Raw genomic sequence first — 18,340 nt, 5'->3', positions numbered from 1 at the left:
GCTGGCGGGCTTTGAAGGCCTTTTCCCTGGCCTCCTCTTGCTTCGCTTTGGCCTCCCCCATCTTTTGGAGCGTCTCCAAGAGGGGACCCAGCTGCGACCTGCTATGCCGCACTCTCTTCGGTACAGGGCCCCCCTTGTTCTGCACCAAGTCCTCAGGAGGTCCACCTCCTCCACCTTCAACTGGCACTGGCAAATCTTTGGGGGGTCCTTCGGCTGCAGTGCTGGCCCTGTTGAAAGTTGTGCACAAACGTCACACCACTTACAATCATCACTTTGCTTACACTATGCAATTTTCACTTACCCTGGGTTCCCTCCTGGTAGGATTGCCTTTCCAGGCTCCAAAAGGATCCTTGGGTTAATGCTGTGTTCCTTCTCTAGAACTGCGGCAAGCTCCCTGTGTGAACATTTCAATGGTTAAACAGGTTCATGGTGTCCCGAGGTGACTCAGGGTATGAGGGATGCCAGAACTGTTGAATAGTTCAATAAATAATTCCAACTTACTCCTCGTGTGCGCAACTTGCGGGGGCACGGCCAGTGGAAGTGTTATTTTTTTTTGCCTTCTTATAGGATCTGTCCAAACTCTTCCATTTATTTTCCACTTGGGTGGCCGTCATACTGCACAGGAACTCTTTGTTCATGAGCTCGGTTATTTTATTCCAGAGCTGTTTTCTTGTCCTAAACAAAAAAGAAAAGCACAGCTGAAGTAATGTATGGGTAAAGTAAAGTAACACTTGACTGATGCGAGTCGCATGCTAGGGGTGCACAACGTTTTATTTTTAACTTTCTTAGTAAAAATGCGCTGCTATTAGGTGCCGTTCTGTCAGAATATTTGTATTTCGGCTGTCGCATATTTGAAGCACTCGAAGCAGGAGGAAAAGATGTGCGATCTTTAGCATTCTGCGAATAATTTTAAATTGCTTGTAACTAGAAATTCGAGCGACAACGCCAGCGCCCCTGTACAGTTCATTTGCAGTTACTGCGTTCACACAGCGTGTGGAGAAATTATGGCGTCCTGCATGTAATTCTGCATAGAAAGGATAACATACCGGAGTGTTCTGCTCTTTCCCACCAAGTCCTTGAGCGCGGTGTACTGGGCGATGAAGAACTTCGTCCTCCGGGCACTCCACAGTTCCGCCTCATCTTCAGCCAGTGCGGCCTCACCATCACCGCCGTCAGTGCAGGCGGAAGTCTGTGGTTGCGCCGGAGGGGGCAAATTCTCATCGCCCGCTGCCGTGAACCGCAACGTTACGTGCTGCCCGCCTGCAAAAGTACACACCAGCATGTATAAAGTCGGCACAGCCTTTGAGAAATCCCAAACTGCGACCCAAAGCAACGCGACGAGGCCGACATGGCTACGACCAAAAATAAAACCGCTCTTGAACGCTACACGTGTTTATCGCCGGCATGCCGGGCATGCAACAACACTTACCGGACGTCTCGTACAGGTAGCAGCCGCTGTCGCCCTGCATGGGTGACCCGTCCGGGTTGTAAAGGAGGTACACGTTCTCCTCCACGCCGTCAATAACGACGCGCAGCGTCGTCTGCTCCGCGTTGGGCGGCACGTACGCCATGCTGCACTATTCCGGCACCTCCTTTTCGGCGAGTGCACGGCGACCGAGAACTAGTGCCGAGGTGGGCCTGCACTGAAGCGGCACCTTCACAAAACGAGGACGGAAGTGCAGAGGGCGCGCGCGGCACCGGAAAAACGAGGACGACGGTGCTGCACCCCTTGAACTGGTGCAGCTAGTGCAGCCAAATCGAAGAGACCTTCAAAGTGATACTGAGAAGTACACTGGCTTCGACCGGAAACGTAAAGCATGTGTCCCTTCTCCTTTTAATCGTTTTCCATAAACGACTTGAGCGCCCGGCGGTGCTTCGGTGCGCACTAGTACGACGAAAGCTGTGGGGAGATTTTCTCCCCGCGCGACGGGGGGAGAAGGAGGCAGAATCCGCTTGAATCAAGATATTTGCGGGCTGTTTACAGCGCGTGTAGGCGTTCCCAGGCAGGGCGAATTCAGGGATTTACAGGAACGACTTTCTACCAAGATAACAAATAAAAAAAATGACACCACCTTCCCGCGAGGGAACCCTGAGTTGATGCGAAGCATCTCGGAGGTTCCCAAACGTTCACGAGATTGGGTAAATCAAATAACAGAAAATGACGGAACTCCGGACGGCGCAGCGGGACTCAACCGAAGCAGTAACTGAGGGAGCGGCGCGCGGACCGGGTTTATTTTATAGAGCAGATGGAGTGGAGAGGAGGAGATGAGAAAGGAGGCGGGCATGCGCGCTTATCGCGCAGCTGCGGTGATGAGTAGCGCGCGCGCTATCGCACAGCTGGCGTGGAGAGGGGGAGCGGAGGAGCGCACGCGCTATCGCACAGCTGGTGGGGAGAGGGGGAGAGGTGCGGACGGACGGACGACGGACGACGAAGCCGAAAGCAAGAGATGCTTTGCATCTAAAACAAATACAAATGTATAGCCACTTTGTACAATTTTGTGCTGTCTACAAAAAAATGGCTTTAATCAATGCTGTGACAGGCGATTGGAAAGAAAGCTTTAAACGACCCATGCACCCACAACAATTGCCCATGCGACGTCAGTTGAATTGACACACGTGGCTTTACAAAGAGTGAAACCAGATATTCTGCCAGCCATTATCTGGAATACGTGGGGGCGGCGTCCCGAACAAAGAAGCGTCGGCCACGGACTGGCTAGAGTGGCGGACGCTGCCGCTGTACCCCGGCCGTGCGTCGGCAGAAAGAAAACGGAGATGAGGGTCTTTTGAAGGATGAGACTGCGGAACCTAGCCTTCCTGATGTGCTAGCTCGGTGCTACACCACCGCGCCACACTAGCGGAGGCACTGAAACAATTCGGCATGTGAGCGTAGTGAATATAATTTATGCCGATTAAAACTAGTTAGTTTACTAAGTTTGCTAATGGCGAGAATGCTGAGGGAACTTTTGTAATCGCTATTTATTAGATCCAGTTGCTTCTTTCGCCTCTTGCAATACCTCTTAAAACACTACCGAATTGGTATTCACCAATTTAGAAAAAAGAGGCCTTTTGACAAGCAGTGCGCAAAAGGTAGCGTTTCTCTTGTATGTGGTGCCGACATTTTGTCTTCCGACCTGCAAACCTATCCTTAATTTGCCGTACATCCACTTAATTGCGTCAGGCCCGGGTTACCCAGAAGGTGCTGTCGAACAAGTTAATGCTGTGCGAAGGATTGATTGATTGATTGATTGATTGATTGTAGGGTTTAACGCGCCGACGCAGCGCAGGCGATGAGGCGCGCCGTAGTGGAGGGCTCCGGATTAATTTTGACCACCTGGGGATCTTTAACGTGCGCCGAAATCTCGTACACACGGGCGTTTTTGCTTTTCGCCTCCATCAGAAAAGCGGCCGCCGCGGCCGGGAATCGAACCCGCGACCTTGTGCTGTGCGAAGGAAGCGAGCAATGGACGTGAAGTTGCGCCAAAACAGGCCCAAAATAACCGTCGCTAATGTAGACGACAAAGCCGTGCCGCCGATGCGCCCATCGGGAAGCCGGCACCTCCGCGCGGGGAACACTGGGTAAATTCGTAGCGCCATCTGCAGTGGGCTCCGAGAGTGAAGCCTCTGCACCCACCTCCCACCTTCGCGAAAAAACCGTTGGCTGGTAGAGGTTGAAAGCTTTGCTTTAAAACACGCAGGCTAAACACGGCAAATGATGGGGATATTGCAAAAAAGGCTACCTTTTCTTTGACTGACTTTTCCGTAGATTGAAGCAAAGTGCAGCGCCTGAAATATTTCTTTATAAAACATGAGTGTATTAGGCAGGTTGTTTTTACCAAACATATACAGCGAGCCATAAAAACGTTCTCTTTCCGGCCATGACGCCTGCGTCACAATCAGTCACAGATGCATCTTAAAATCAAAATTGAAATTACAGCCTCTGAAAAGAACAGGCCTAGCTGATTGCACTGAGAATGCGCCTAATGTAGTACGAAGTGTCGGCCAGGAACCATGCCTACCATTTTCGACATTAACCTTGCTGTGTATGGAGATTGGTTGCTTTCGGAGCGGAACGCTTTTACGCTGCGACGAGTCCAAGGTCCAAGGCTCGTTGTTTAACCGAGCGGCACTTGACGTATCCTGCTATGCTCCGGCGTACTCAACCCAACATTCCACGTGAAGCGAACGCGTGCACCAAACAATGCTTGGGGAATAGTCTCGGTTGAGCTTGGTGATTCGTTCCTTTCTTGTTGGTCTTTTAAACTGCAAGGTGTTCGCTTTTCGAAAAATGCATGCGGCAGGCCACGTTTTCGTTATCGGAGCATGTTGTCCCTCTGCACGTCCACCGAGAGCAGCGGCCTTCTTGACGACCCACCTCTCATTTGCGCCGAGATCTTGCGAGAGCCCGGCTCTTTAACTCCGCTCATAGATGGAGCTTCTTCCTGCATGAATCTTCCCAGCCGGAGTTTTCTTAGAGGTCAAGTGCTTAAATCCGCCCTCGGTCGGAGAAATGCCATGTTATCACAACGTATTTACACCGTCACACTTGGTCGACGGAGTGTTTAGGCGCATCCTGCTGTACGCGCTCCGCAGTACGGAGTAAATGTTGTACCACTGGAGGACTTACCGGAACAACCACCCAATAGAACCCCACATCCGGTTTGTTTTCATAAGACACCGGCAGGAACGAGCAGAAGCGCAGGAAGCAGATCCAAGCCAGCCATTCAAAAGCGCCGAGGTGGATCGCAGAGCAAAGCGTCTCAAGCGGCAATGTTATAAAACCCTTCGCAACACGAGCCAGGTGTCTCAGGCGTTCAACGGTACATGCCTGCTTTTAGATGCGGAGCGTCTTATGCTCGGGGAATGTCCCGCGGCGTCGGCGGTGGTCCGGCGTCCGCACACCACATTTTCTTGGCCAATCCCCCACGTGGGTACGTGCCATAGAAGAGGAACAACAACAACAACAACAACAACTCCGGTTGTACTTGCGCTTGACTCCGTGATTCTTCAGATGAAGTAGGATGGAAGCAACAGCCCCGTCAGTGAGTGTGCTGACGCAATTAAGTGAGAGCATCAGCGCAAACACTAACAGCAATTAAACCCAACTACAATCCAACTACAATCCAACTACGCTTCTATGAAGATGTGGAATCGGCAATGGCTAAAGTAAAAACACAGTATACCGTAGTTATGGGGGACTTCAATGCTAAAGTAGGCAAGAATCAGGCTGGAGACAAGGCAGTTGGGAACTATGGTCTGGGCTGTAGAAATAGCAGGGGGGACCTACTAGTTGAGTTTGCAGAACGGAATAACCTCCGCATAATGAATACCTTCTTCTGTAAACGGGAAAGTCGGAAGTGGACCTGGAGGAGCCCGAATGGGGAGCACAAAAATGAAATAGACTTCATATTATGCGATAACCCTGGCGTCGTGCAGGATGTGGAAGTGCTCGGAAAGGTAAGGTGTAGTGACCACCGTATGGTAAGATATCGAATTAGGCTAGATTTGAGGAGGGACCGCAACAAGCTAGTACGAAAGAAGCCGATAAACGAACTAACAGTAAGACGTAAAGTAGAAGAATTCAGGATCGCGCTGCAGAACCGATATTCCGCCCTTGACGAGGAAGCCGAGCTTACGACACAGGAAGCCAGCGACAACCTTACACGCATCATCACGGAGTGTGCAATAGAAGTCGGGGGCACTATGGCTAGACAGGATACTGGTAAACTTTCACAGGAGACGAAAGGTCTAATCAGGAAACGGCAAACCATGAGAATCTCTACCGCAGCTGACAGAATAGAACTAGCCGAGCTCTCTAAGTTAATCAATAAGCGTAAGACAGCTGACATACGGAAGTATAATATGGAGAGGATCGAATACGCTGTAAAGAACGGAGGTAGCCTGAAAGCAGTGAAGAGACGTCTTGGCGTGGGGAAAAATCAGATATATGCACTTAAGGATAAGCAAGGCAATGTCATCACAAATAGGGATAAAATAGTCACAGTGGCCGAGGAGTTCTATAGGGATCTGTACAGTAGCCGGGACATACAGGATAATGCCGAACGAGACAGTAGTTCAGAGGAGATAGATATCCCACCAGTAACGACCGAAGAAGTAAGGAAGGCTTTGAAAGAAATGAAAGGGGGCAAAGCACCTGGTGAGGATCAGATAACAGCAGACCTCTTGAAGGATGGCGGAGAAATTGTACTTGAAAAACTGGCAAACCTGTATACGCAATGCCTAATGACCGCAATGGTACCGGAATCTTGGAAGAACGCGAACATCATCCTAATCCATGAGAAAGGCGACATGAAGGACTTGAAAAATTACAGGCCGATCAGCTTACTGTCAGTCGTCTATAAGGTATTTACCAAGGTAATCGCTAACCGAATCTCTGCAACCTTAGATTTCAGTCAACCTAAAGAACAAGCAGGGTTCCGTAAAGGTTATTCAACGATGGACCATATTCACACGATAAATCAGGTGATAGAGAAGTGCGCTGAGTATACTGAACCCCTATATATAGCCTTCATAGATTATGAGAAAGCATTTGACTCGGTCGAAACCCGAGCAGTCATTCACGCATTACGGAACCAGGGGGTAGATGAGCATTATGTAGGAATACTAGAGGATATCTACAGTGGGTCTACAGCTACCATCATCCTCCATAGGGAGAGCAGTAAAATACCTATAAGGAAGGGTGTCAGACGAGGAGACACAATCTCTCCAATGTTATTCACAGCATGCTTACAAGAAGTATTCAGAACGTTGGATTGGGAACAGGTGGGAGTAAGGGTCAATAGAGAATACCCCAGTAACCTCAGATTTGCTGATGACGTTGCCTTGCTAAGTAACTCGGGGGACGAATTGCAAAGCATGCTTTCCGCACTGGGCGAACAGAGTAGAACCGTGGGCCTGAAAATTAATATGCAGAAAACTAAAGTAATGATCAATAACCTCGGGACAGCACAGCAGTTTGAGATAGGTGGCGAGGCAGTGGAAGTGGTAAGCGAATATATCTACTTAGGCCAAGTTGTGACCCCAGTTCCCAACCATGAGGCAGAGATAATTAGAAGGATCAGAATGGGGTGGGGTGCATATGGCAGACATTCTCAGATAATGAATAGCAGCCTACCATTGTCGCTGAAGAAGAAAGTGTATGACAGCTGCATCTTACCGGTACTCAATTACAAGGCAGAAACTTGGAGGCTCACCGAGAGGGTTCAACTTAAATTGAGAACGACTCAGCGGGCAATGAAGCAGAAAATGATAGGCGTACATTAAGGGACAAGAAGAGAGCGGAGTGGGTCAGAGAGCAAACTGGTGTTAAAGACATATTAGTAGAAATTAAGAAGAAGAAATGGACGTGGGCAGGGCATGTAATGCGAAGGCAAGATAACCGCTGGTCATTAAGGGTAACAGAGTGGATCCCTAGAGAAGGCAAGCGTTGCAGGGGGCGGCAGAAAGTTAGATGGGCAGATGAGATCAAGAAGTTTGCGGGGATAAATTGGTCACAGTTGGCACAGGACCGAGATAATTGGAGAATAATGGGAGAGGCCTTCGCCCTGCAGTGGGCGTAGATAGGCTGGTGATGATGATGATGATGATGACAATCCAGGGAGTGTGTATCGATCTTGTCTTTACCAACTGCAACGGCGACGACTGCATACAACGGCTGCTCTGCTACGAGATCCACTGACCGTGCACTTCAGCGACCATAAGGCCGTCATACTCAAAGTAAGAAGACGTGCAAACCTAAATAAAGACCTTTAGATACCACTTCAATCTCGTCTCACTCGCGTATATACGCATACAATAAGGAAAATTACACCCATCTCCCCGAAGGGAACCATGAGTAGGATATATGAGCATTACGGGGTTTACTACATTTCCACCAAATTTGGCTAACAAACATAACGGAAACGCAAACGGAACCCCCCATGACGCTCCTCATCCTACTCATGGTTCCCTTCGGGGAGATGGGTGTAATTTTTCTCATTACTAACCCACAACAAGGTATTAGGTGTCCTCAGACTCCTTGTTTTTAAATATATTGTTCTGCTGCGGAAAATGTATTCATGTGAAACCAAAGGAAGGACCCTACGACAGGTAGGCAATTCAATGAAGCCACGAAACAAGTCCGAGAGAAAGAGAAAGAAAAAAAAAAACGTTGATTATGAGCATTTATTGTGGAGGATACACCTAAGCAATTTTTTTTATTACGAAAGCCTCTATGCCCATTGAATGCTTTGAAAATAATGTGGCACCTAACGAATACGCCGGAAATGTGCGCCCCGCCACGAAGCAGAAATTAACGCAGCGCAATCAGATAGCGAAAATGTCGTAGCTGAAGTGCAAAAGTGTGCAACGAAGTAATGAACCATAACAAGTCTTTCTTAGAGGGCATTTGGCTAAATAAGGCTGGCGACGAAGAACGAGAAGAATTTGTGGCCCGTATTATTCGCGTGTCTCTTATGTTTTATTTTTTTATCCATTGATGCTTCTCCATTCTATTTGTCAGACAAATTATAAAATTATTTTTCATCCGGGGTAACCCTCTGGGTCTTCATTCCAAAACCCTGCATATCAGCGAATCACCTAACTTCGTACGTGCCATTGGAGGAAATCCTCATTATCATCAGCATTAAGTAAGGCACGTGAGAAAGAGGAAGACAGGCAGAAGTCACGAACGAACGGGTGCATCCCCTCCGTGTCCTTGTTCGCCTCCCGAACCTACTGAAAGGAACAACCTAACAGGATGCATCCATTCGGGTGCTTGTCCCCGAAGCGTTTCATAGTCGTCGACATCGAGACAAGCGAGGGTTTCGACTGCAAGCAAGTCTTCGGCCATGGCCACTACCAGAAGGGCCTCGTCCTCTTCGCCATAATCACCATGTGGGTATTGAATTCCCACACTCTCGCCTTTGCGCTAATCACGGCAGAAGTCGACCACTGGTGCAGGCAGCCCAACGACGTGAACATTTCGTCCGACGCCTGGAAGAGCATGGCGATCCCCGTCGAAGCCGACGGGCGACACAGCCGGTGCACGGTGTACGCAAGCCCGGGGGACCTGAACGACACCACGGTCGTCGAGTGCGACTCCTGGCACTACGACCCCGAACGCGCGAGCAGTAGCATCGTCCCCGAGTGGAACCTAGTATGCAGCCGGCGTTTACTCAAGGCTATCGCCACCGGCGTCTTCATGGCCAGTTCGTTGGGTTTCCTGGTACTCTCGGGCTACTGCTCCGACCGCTTCGGCCGCCTACCTGTCGTCAGGGGCAATGCATTTGTGGTGATGGTAGCCACCGTGGGATGCTGCTTCGCCAAGACGTACCTCATGTACGTTGTCGCCAGGGTTTTTGTATCGGGCAGCACAATGTCGCTCTTCATCGTTGTCGGCACGATCTTGGCTGAGTCCTGCTCGTTCGCGAGCCGGCCCACGCTCCTTTCGTTCTCCGGTTTGATGGGCCTCATGCTGGCAGAGACCTTCTTCGCCGTGCTCGAGCAGGTGCCGCACTTGAGCTGGTTTCTTCGACAGCTTGTCATGGTTGCGCCAACGCTGCTCGTCCCGGCCGGCTTCTTCCTGATCGCCGAGTCTCCTCGCTGGCTGATAGCCAGCCGCAAGCTCATCGCGGCCGAAAGCTTCATGCTGGCTGCCGCCAAAGCGAACGGCGCCCATCAAGAACCCGTGGCGCTTCTCTTGAAAAGAGTGCAACAGAGACTCCAGGGCGAAGAGGGTGCGACGAGCACGTCAACGGTGGCCACGAACATGGCGAGAGTGGTGCGGCGTCGGGCGGTGATCATGTTCGCCTCGTCGTTCTCTGTCATGATTGCCTTCTACTCCCTGCTCCTGTACCAGGTGCGGCGAGAAGATGCAGCAGCGTGGATGCAGTGGGGGCCGCTGTGCGCCAACGCTTTCGCGTACTTTTTGCTGCTGAAGATCGTCAACCGTATGGACAAGACGAGGCTCATCACCCGCGCCTACGTGATACTCGGCAGTTTATGCTGCTCCCTGAGCGTCACAATGGTTGCGGCCGGCGGGAAATCGCCTTTCAGACTTGTTAGTGACCTCGTTTTCGTCATAACCCAGGCAGTGTGCAGCGTCGCGATGATCTTCAACTTCGTCTACGTCATCGACCTGTTCCCGACCACCACTCGCGGCGTTGCCGTGTCGTTAGCCTTTGCTTTCGGTCGCCTGGGTGGCATGGTGGGCGCCCTGATCACAGAACTTGCAAGGAACGGGCATGATAGCCTTCTCTTCCTGCTCATATCGGCCGTAGTGTACTCCTCGGCCTACTCCTTCCATTACTTGCCACTGGAGTACGGCACCTACGCACACCTGGCAGACGGCGGCATGCCAGCCTCGGGAATGTCCAGCGAAGCCCCGACGGTCACTGAGATGAAGCAGTCACTCAGAAGTCCACCTTGTAAGAACAGGCGAAGCCTGAGAAGGAGCCCAGCAGCTAGAAGTCCCAAGCGGTCAAAGTCCGTGACCCCGATACCTTCACCAGGCCGTCGAGTCGCTGCCGTCCTGCAGCCTTCCACATACTCGGGATGTCCCAGCCCTGGTAGAGCGTTCATGGGTCATCCGTAGCCATTGTTTTGTTGCTCCTCGTTGTATCTTTTCGTTTGTAATGAACCGATAATCTGTTTCTCAGTGCAAATAAATATATTTGCGAGCACTATTTTCAGCTCTAACGGAAATCAAGCCCCATGATAGTTATTTGTGGGTCCGGTTAGCGTTCATTATATCGGCCTATGCAACACACTAAGGGTAATGTATCAGCCAAGGAGTATTTCGCCAGACGCAACATTAACGGTTGCATGACCTTATAAGCAGGAAACCCAAGATACTCGCACATTTGACCACGGCATTTCTATGCTTGGATGTTTTATATATATATTTTTTCTGAAAAACAATCAGTTCAGGAAATTATGATTGGAGAATTTAACATATTCCAACTTCGAATTTAATAATGGACTGATTTTGTAGACTAAGAGACCTGACTGGAGAAGTTCACATAACCCAACTTGAAATTTTACAATTGATTGACGTTGTAGACTAAGAGACATGACTCAGTTTGGCTGCTTCATAAATGGTTGTTTAATATAGTTCTGCTGTTTGTGCTATCGTGAGCAGGCGTGTGAGTTCACACACACATTTCTTGTGGGGGACCCTCATAGTTCTAGCTAATTTTTAGAAACATTGTCAAATACGTTTCGTCGGTTATGGGATACTCTGCGGATGTGTAACGTTCTGCTATGGTTCACTAGTAGTAAATAATGTTTACTTAGCATTCTAGTAGGGGTTACCTTGTCTAGGAATCCCAGTGATGAGAAGACGCCTGATCCCCTAGAGACCAGGGCTAGGCGGGCGCTCAGGGTGTCGCTGGTGAGGTTTTTCCACAGTTGGTACACGCCCATACTTCTTTTAGTCGTCCTTTTTGCTGCTTGCCCCCTAATTCGTAGATTGACTCAAAATATCCGAATTAGGTGGTTTATACAGCGACGGACGTGGAGGACTTTCTCGGCCATTAAGTTGGACATTGTAGGGTTAAGTGAAGTTAAGACAGTAGAAGGCTTCCTGGAGCTCAGTAGAGGGCATATTCCGTGCTACAGTGGGCCCCAAGACAAGAAAGAACATGGAGTGCGATTTTTAGTCCGCACAAAAATGGTAGGAAACGTGGAGGAATTTATTCAGCGCTGGCGAGAGAGTCGTGGCTGTTGTGATCAAGCTCAACAAGCGATACAGGTTAAAGGTAGTACTGGCCTGTGCGCCAACAACCAGCTATGATGACGAAGCCGTAGGCAGCTTCTACGAGGGCATCGAATCAGCAATGAAGAAGGCAACGACACAGGTCACGATCGAGATGGGCGACTTTAACGCAAAGGTCGGTAAGAAGTAAATGGGAGAAAGGACAGTGGGAAACTTCGGAATAGGCAATTGCAACAGTCGAGGAGATTCACTGGTGGGATTTGCAGAGAGCAATAACCTGAGGATTATGAACACATTATTTTACAAACGAAAGAATAGGGAAGTGTTCACAGCCTGGAAAAACGGCAACATTATTCTGATTCGTAAGAAGGGAGATCCCAAGGACCTCAAGAATTAGACTCATCAGCCTACTCTGAGTTGTTTAGAAGCTGTTTACCAAAGTTATAGTTAGCCGCATTTGTGACAGCCTGGGTTTTAGAGAACGCAGAGGGCAGGCTGGGTTTAGGAAAGGGTACTAGACCATGAATCACATCCATGTCCTTAGTCAAGTGATAGAAAAATGCGCATAGAATACTGAACCCCTTTACATGGCATTTATAGATTATAAGAAATCGTTTTATAACGTTGTTACTGCCACCGTGCTAGAAGCACTGAAAGACCAGGGAATAGAGGAAACCTGTATAAGAGTTCTCGAAGACGATTACAAGAAATGCACGGGCAGGATTACCCTCCACAAGTGAAGCTATAAATTTACGATCCCAAAGGGAGTAAGACAGGTAGATACGATATCGTCAAAACTGTTCGCAACATTTCGGCAGGGGGTATTTGTTTAGCTTGACTGGGAAAACACCGGATTAAGTATAAAAGGGGAATACGTGAACCATTTGAGGTTCACGTATTCATGCAACACATGCAAACAATGCTTGAAGAAGCAAAATCAGAAACCCCGGCTATGGGGCTAAAAATAAATATGTATAAATTTATAGTAATGAGGAATAACCACGCCAAAAACATCTTCTTCAGCTTGAGAAAGGAAACGTTAGAAGAAGGAAACGAATATAACTACCTCGAACAGATGGTTAGTGCTGACCCCAAACACGAGAGAGAAATCCGGCGCAGAATAGGTATGGGTTGGGAAGCACTCGAAAAGCACTCCCAAATAATGAAAAGTAAGTTACCCCTGTCACTCAAAAGAAAAATCTACAACCATAGCATACTGCCGGTGATAACATACGGAGCTGAAACTGGGCACCTTACTTCACAAAAAATAGGTGGGCTCCATGAGCGATGGAACGAATGATGTTACGAATAACAGTCAATGACATGAAACGGGCTACCTAGATCAGAGAACAAACTAGAATAGAAGATCATATAGTAGGGAGACGAACACAGAGCCCATGGTCAATTAAGGTAACAGAGTAGATACCAAGACACGGATCTAAAAGAAGTTCAAGGCCATTATTAACCCGATGGGGGGATAAAATAAAAAATGGTGACGTATCTGCTCCTTTCGTTCCAAATGTCGACAGAAGACGATAGTCTTTAGTCATTCTATCAAATGACTTCCTTCGCTTTCCAGCTCACCTCTCATGCTGTTCCTCTCCCGTCGCGCTCCTCCCAAGGTACACACGCTAGAGGTTTGCTGAAGTCACTTCAAATTTCGGTCGGGTGCCTCGATGCCAGCGCTGCCGTGCGGCGGAACCACGCGTGAATCGAGGCACCCTAGTCCAACCTTTATTGAACCACTCTGCCCTACTCCACGAGCGTTCCAAGCTGAACATTAAGCCTATCTAGTAGAACCTTTCGCTACTGTTGCAGCTTCATTTTTTAAAATGCCTCCAGAAGGTATAACAGCCCAGGCAACAGCAGGCGTCGGAGCAATTTCTTTCTGAAGTTGATGTTGTGTTTCATTTGCTGTCGCAAAAATCAAGCATGCATTTTTTTATTATAGCAACACTGCAAATATCACTTTTGTATTAATTTTCTGCCTTATATTTGCGTAATCTTGCTCAACAATGTTGACAAGTATGAACATTGCCAGTAGACGTTTAGATTTTGTTGTGGGTATGTAAAACTATTGCGCAGCTTCTGTTTCCCTTAGGCCGGGTGGCTGAATCGAGTCACAGACGGACAGACAAACAGACATACAAACAGACCAAAATGTCTGCGTTTAAGTAGACCAAGAAACACCATCTTCTTTATAAATTCGGGGGTAAACTGGGGACTCGAGCAGCGCATTACTAGAGAGCGGTAGGAGGTCAATGGGAGAGGCCTTCGTCATGATGTGGACCTGATTCGGCTGCTGCTGCTGCTGTTGGTGGTGACAATACAGCTCTCCGGGTATATGAAACTTTGAAAGTAGGTATAGAACTGGCTTCAGGGTACACGAACAGGTTTCTTGTGGCTGACTCAAAATGTGCTTGCGTACGACAAGGGAGAAAACGTGTTTCGTGCTCACGAATTAAGAGTCCCAATATGAGTGATTGCGACCAGTACTCTAAAACAATTCGTAATATCGATTGATCAAGAATAACTATAAACAACTATGATATCTGAAACGTTCATGTGCCGCGAAGGATCGAATGTCCGCTTTCAAACAGCAAATTTACGTGTCCACGGTACGAGTGAAGGGGTTTTTTAAAAAACGCCATGGTCTGGTCTACAAGCGAGATGGAAGAAAGAAAGAGGAGTTGAAAGGGAACAGGCTAAATGGGGAATGGAGAAACGGAAACGTCGTTTTGTGTCGGGTTAAAACGGGCGGGAACAAACGAGAATGTTGAAATGGGATTGGGTTCAGAAGGGAACAGGCGAAATTGAAATGGGCGAAACGGGAACGTCGTTTTGTGCTGGTTTGAAATGGGGGGAGAAAACGAGAATGTTGAATTGGGAATGGGTTCAAATGGGAATAGGCAAAATGGGAATGGGCGAAAGGGGAAGGTCGTATTGTGCCGGCTTGAAACGGGCGGGAACAAACGAGAATGTTGAAATGGGATTGGGTTCAGAAGGGAACAGGCGGAATTGAAATGGGCGAAACGGGAACGTCGTTTTGTGCTGGTTTGAAATGGGGGGAGAAAACGAGAATGTTGAATTGGGAATGGGTTCAAATGGGAATAGGCAAAATGGGAATGGGCGAAAGGGGAAGGTCGTATTGTGCCGGCTTGAAACGGGCGGGAACAAACGAGAATGTTGAAATGGGATTGGGTTCAGAAGGGAACAGGCGGAATTGAAATGGGCGAAACGGGAACGTCGTTTTGGGCTGGTTTGAAATGGGGGGAGAAAACGAGAATGTTGAATTGGGAATGGGTTCAAATGGGAATAGGCAAAATGGGAATGGGCGAAAGGGGAAGGTCGTATTGTGCCGGCTTGAAACGGGCGGGAACAAACGAGAATGTTGAAATGGGATTGGGTTCAGAAGGGAACAGGCGAAATTGAAATGGGCGAAACGGGAACGTCGTTTTGTGCTGGTTTGAAATGGGGGGAGAAAACGAGAATGTTGAATTGGGAATGGGTTCAAATGGGAATAGGCAAAATGGGAATGGGCGAAAGGGGAAGGTCGTATTGTGCCGGCTTGAAACGGGCGGGAACAAACGAGAATGTTGAAATGGGATTGGGTTCAGAAGGGAACAGGCGAAATTGAAATGGGCGAAACGGGAACGTCGTTTCGTGCTGGTTTGAAATGGGGGGAGAAAACGAGAATGTTGAATTGGGAATGGGTTCAAATGGGAATAGGCAAAATGGGAATGGGCGAAAGGGGAAGGTCGTATTGTGCCGGCTTGAAACGGGCGGGAACAAACGAGAATGTTGAAATGGGATTGGGTTCAGAAGGGAACAGGCGGAATTGAAATGGGCGAAACGGGAACGTCGTTTTGTGCTGGTTTGAAATGGGGGGAGAAAACGAGAATGTTGAATTGGGAATGGGTTCAAATGGGAATAGGCAAAATGGGAATGGGCGAAAGGGGAAGGTCGTATTGTGCCGGCTTGAAACGGGCGGGAACAAACGAGAATGTTGAAATGGGATTGGGTTCAGAAGGGAACAGGCGAAATTGAAATGGGCGAAACGGGAACGTCGTTTTGTGCTGGTTTGAAATGGAGGGAGAAAACGAGAATGTTGAATTGGGAATGGGTTCAAATGGGAATAGGCAAAATGGGAATGGGCGAAAGGGGAAGGTCGTATTGTGCCGGCTTGAAACGGGCGGGAACAAACGAGAATGTTGAAATGGGATTGGGTTCAGAAGGGAACAGGCGAAATTGAAATGGGCGAAACGGGAACGTCGTTTTGTGCTGGTTTGAAATGGGGGGAGAAAACGAGAATGTTGAATTGGGAATGGGTTCAAATGGGAATAGGCAAAATGGGAATGGGCGAAAGGGGAAGGTCGTATTGTGCCGGCTTGAAACGGGCGGGAACAAACGAGAATGTTGAAATGGGATTGGGTTCAGAAGGGAACAGGCGGAATTGAAATGGGCGAAACGGGAACGTCGTTTTGTGCTGGTTTGAAATGGGGGGAGAAAACGAGAATGTTGAATTGGGAATGGGTTCAAATGGGAATAGGCAAAATGGGAATGGGCGAAAGGGGAAGGTCGTATTGTGCCGGCTTGAAACGGGCGGGAACAAACGAGAATGTTGAAATGGGATTGGGTTCAGAAGGGAACAGGCGGAATTGAAATGGGCGAAACGGGAACGTCGTTTTGTGCTGGTTTGAAATGGGGGGAGAAAACGAGAATGTTGAATTGGGAATGGGTTCAAATGGGAATAGGCAAAATGGGAATGGGCGAAAGGGGAAGGTCGTATTGTGCCGGCTTGAAACGGGCGGGAACAAACGAGAATGTTGAAATGGGATTGGGTTCAGAAGGGAACAGGCGAAATTGAAATGGGCGAAACGGGAACGTCGTTTTGTGCTGGTTTGAAATGGGGGGAGAAAACGAGAATGTTGAATTGGGAATGGGTTCAAATGGGAATAGGCAAAATGGGAATGGGCGAAAGGGGAAGGTCGTATTGTGCCGGCTTGAAACGGGCGGGAACAAACGAGAATGTTGAAATGGGATTGGGTTCAGAAGGGAACAGGCGGAATTGAAATGGGCGAAACGGGAACGTCGTTTTGTGCTGGTTTGAAATGGGGGGAGAAAACGAGAATGTTGAATTGGGAATGGGTTCAAATGGGAATAGGCAAAATGGGAATGGGCGAAAGGGGAAGGTCGTATTGTGCCGGCTTGAAACGGGCGGGAACAAACGAGAATGTTGAAATGGGAATGGGTTCAAATGGGAAGAGGCGTAGAGGGAAAGGGCGACACGGGAAGGTCGTATTGTGCCGGCTTGAAACGGGCGGGAACAAACGGGAATGTTGAAATGGGAATGGGTTCAAATGGGAAGAGGCGTAGAGGGAAAGGGCGACACGGGAAGGTCGTATTGTGCCGGCTTGAAACGGGCGGGAACAAACGAGAATGTTGAAATGGGAATGGGTTCAAATGGGAAGAGGCGTAGAGGGAAAGGGCGACACGGGAAGGTCGTATTGTGCCTGCGTTATCCTTCGCTGATATTCTGCGTTGACAGTTTCGGACCAAATCCCACCATTGTTGGAGGGATTTTACCGTGCAGAGTCTTCCAGATACGATTGCAGTGTGTTGAGAACCACACGCTCTAGGAGTTTTCCTACACGACGTAAGAAAGATGGGTCTCAAGTTTTCAAAGGTTGGTGGTTTGCCTGGTTTTGTTGTAAGGCGGACCTCAGCTGTTTTCCAATCCTCGAGTAGGAAGCCAGCCTTCCCAATTTTGTTGAGGGGGCGGGGTTAGTTCTACCAGCAAAGGGTCGTCCAGATTGGCGAGTGCTTTGCTAGTAATTTGACCAACTCCTGGAGGCGCGTGGCGCCTCAGGTTTTCAATGGCCGTGGTAACTTTTTGAAGATGGATATCCTCGTCGAGAAGCTCGTTTTAGCTGCCGGTGTATGTGAGCAATGGCTCCGACGCATAGGTCGGTAGGCTCACTCACGAGAGCACTCACACCACTCCATTCACCACTCATGAGTGAGTGGTGAGTGAGCCTCGCCATCGTTTCGGACTGGTGAGTGTGAGTGCGAGTGAGTGCGAGCCCCACGCGCAGTTAGCCCCGATCACCACTCGCGAGTGCGAGTGCCACTCGCCGTAAGCCGCGCTCACCACTCGTGATTGCACTCGGGCTACTCGCACCATCTGCGGGGCTTACCGCGGTGGGCACCACTATTGCACTTGTACTCGCCGTTGGCTGTTCGTCGCAGGAGCCGCTCGCTGTGATGGTTGTTAATGGCGGGATTGCTTTGAGCATAGGAAATATGTCATCACTGAGGTCCTGCTGTTGGAAACCCTATGGAACTAATTCTCTGGTGGCGGTTTGATTCGGTAGTATGATTTGGATGGCCTTCTGACGCCGCAATGCACTAATGCTGTTCGGTTTCATGACACATGGAGGATCTGCTGCACACACTCGCTTGCGAGAGGAGACAAGTGCGGAGTGCGAGCGGTGACGGTGAAAAGTGAGCATGAGCGCGAGTGGGTGTGAATCGTGGAGGGCTCGTAGTGAGCATGAGTGCTAGTGACAGAGTGGCGAGGGTGAGTGTGAGTGACAGCGTGAGGAAAAATATATTTCTCTGTGTGAG

The 18,340-nt window shown here is 49.1% G+C and overlaps 2 protein-coding genes across 2 annotated transcripts; one reads left to right on the top strand and one right to left on the bottom strand.

The window, feature by feature from the left end:
* Nucleotides 1-395: 395 nt before the first annotated feature.
* LOC144141541 (uncharacterized) lies at nucleotides 396-1,763 on the bottom strand. The gene is made up of 3 exons (XM_077673083.1): nucleotides 1,430-1,763; nucleotides 1,047-1,260; nucleotides 396-675 (listed from the first exon to the last, which is right to left on the bottom strand). The coding sequence occupies exons 1-3, from the start codon at nucleotides 1,569-1,571 to the stop codon at nucleotides 498-500; spliced, it is 534 nt and encodes a 177-aa protein (XP_077529209.1). The 5' UTR covers nucleotides 1,572-1,763; the 3' UTR covers nucleotides 396-497.
* A 6,992-nt stretch (nucleotides 1,764-8,755) lies between these two features.
* On the top strand, nucleotides 8,756-10,591 carry LOC144142994 (solute carrier family 22 member 6-like). The gene has a single exon (XM_077674820.1). The coding sequence runs from the start codon at nucleotides 8,756-8,758 to the stop codon at nucleotides 10,589-10,591; it is 1,836 nt and encodes a 611-aa protein (XP_077530946.1).
* Nucleotides 10,592-18,340: the final 7,749 nt, after the last annotated feature.

This window comes from Haemaphysalis longicornis, unplaced genomic scaffold, assembly GCF_048455015.1.
Source record: "Haemaphysalis longicornis isolate Haplotype H1 unplaced genomic scaffold, Haemaphysalis longicornis Haplotype H1 scaffold_6, whole genome shotgun sequence".
Classification (NCBI taxonomy): domain Eukaryota; kingdom Metazoa; phylum Arthropoda; class Arachnida; order Ixodida; family Ixodidae; genus Haemaphysalis; species Haemaphysalis longicornis.
Note: the sequence above shows the minus strand (reverse complement) of the source record. Positions and strands in the feature narration are given on the sequence as shown.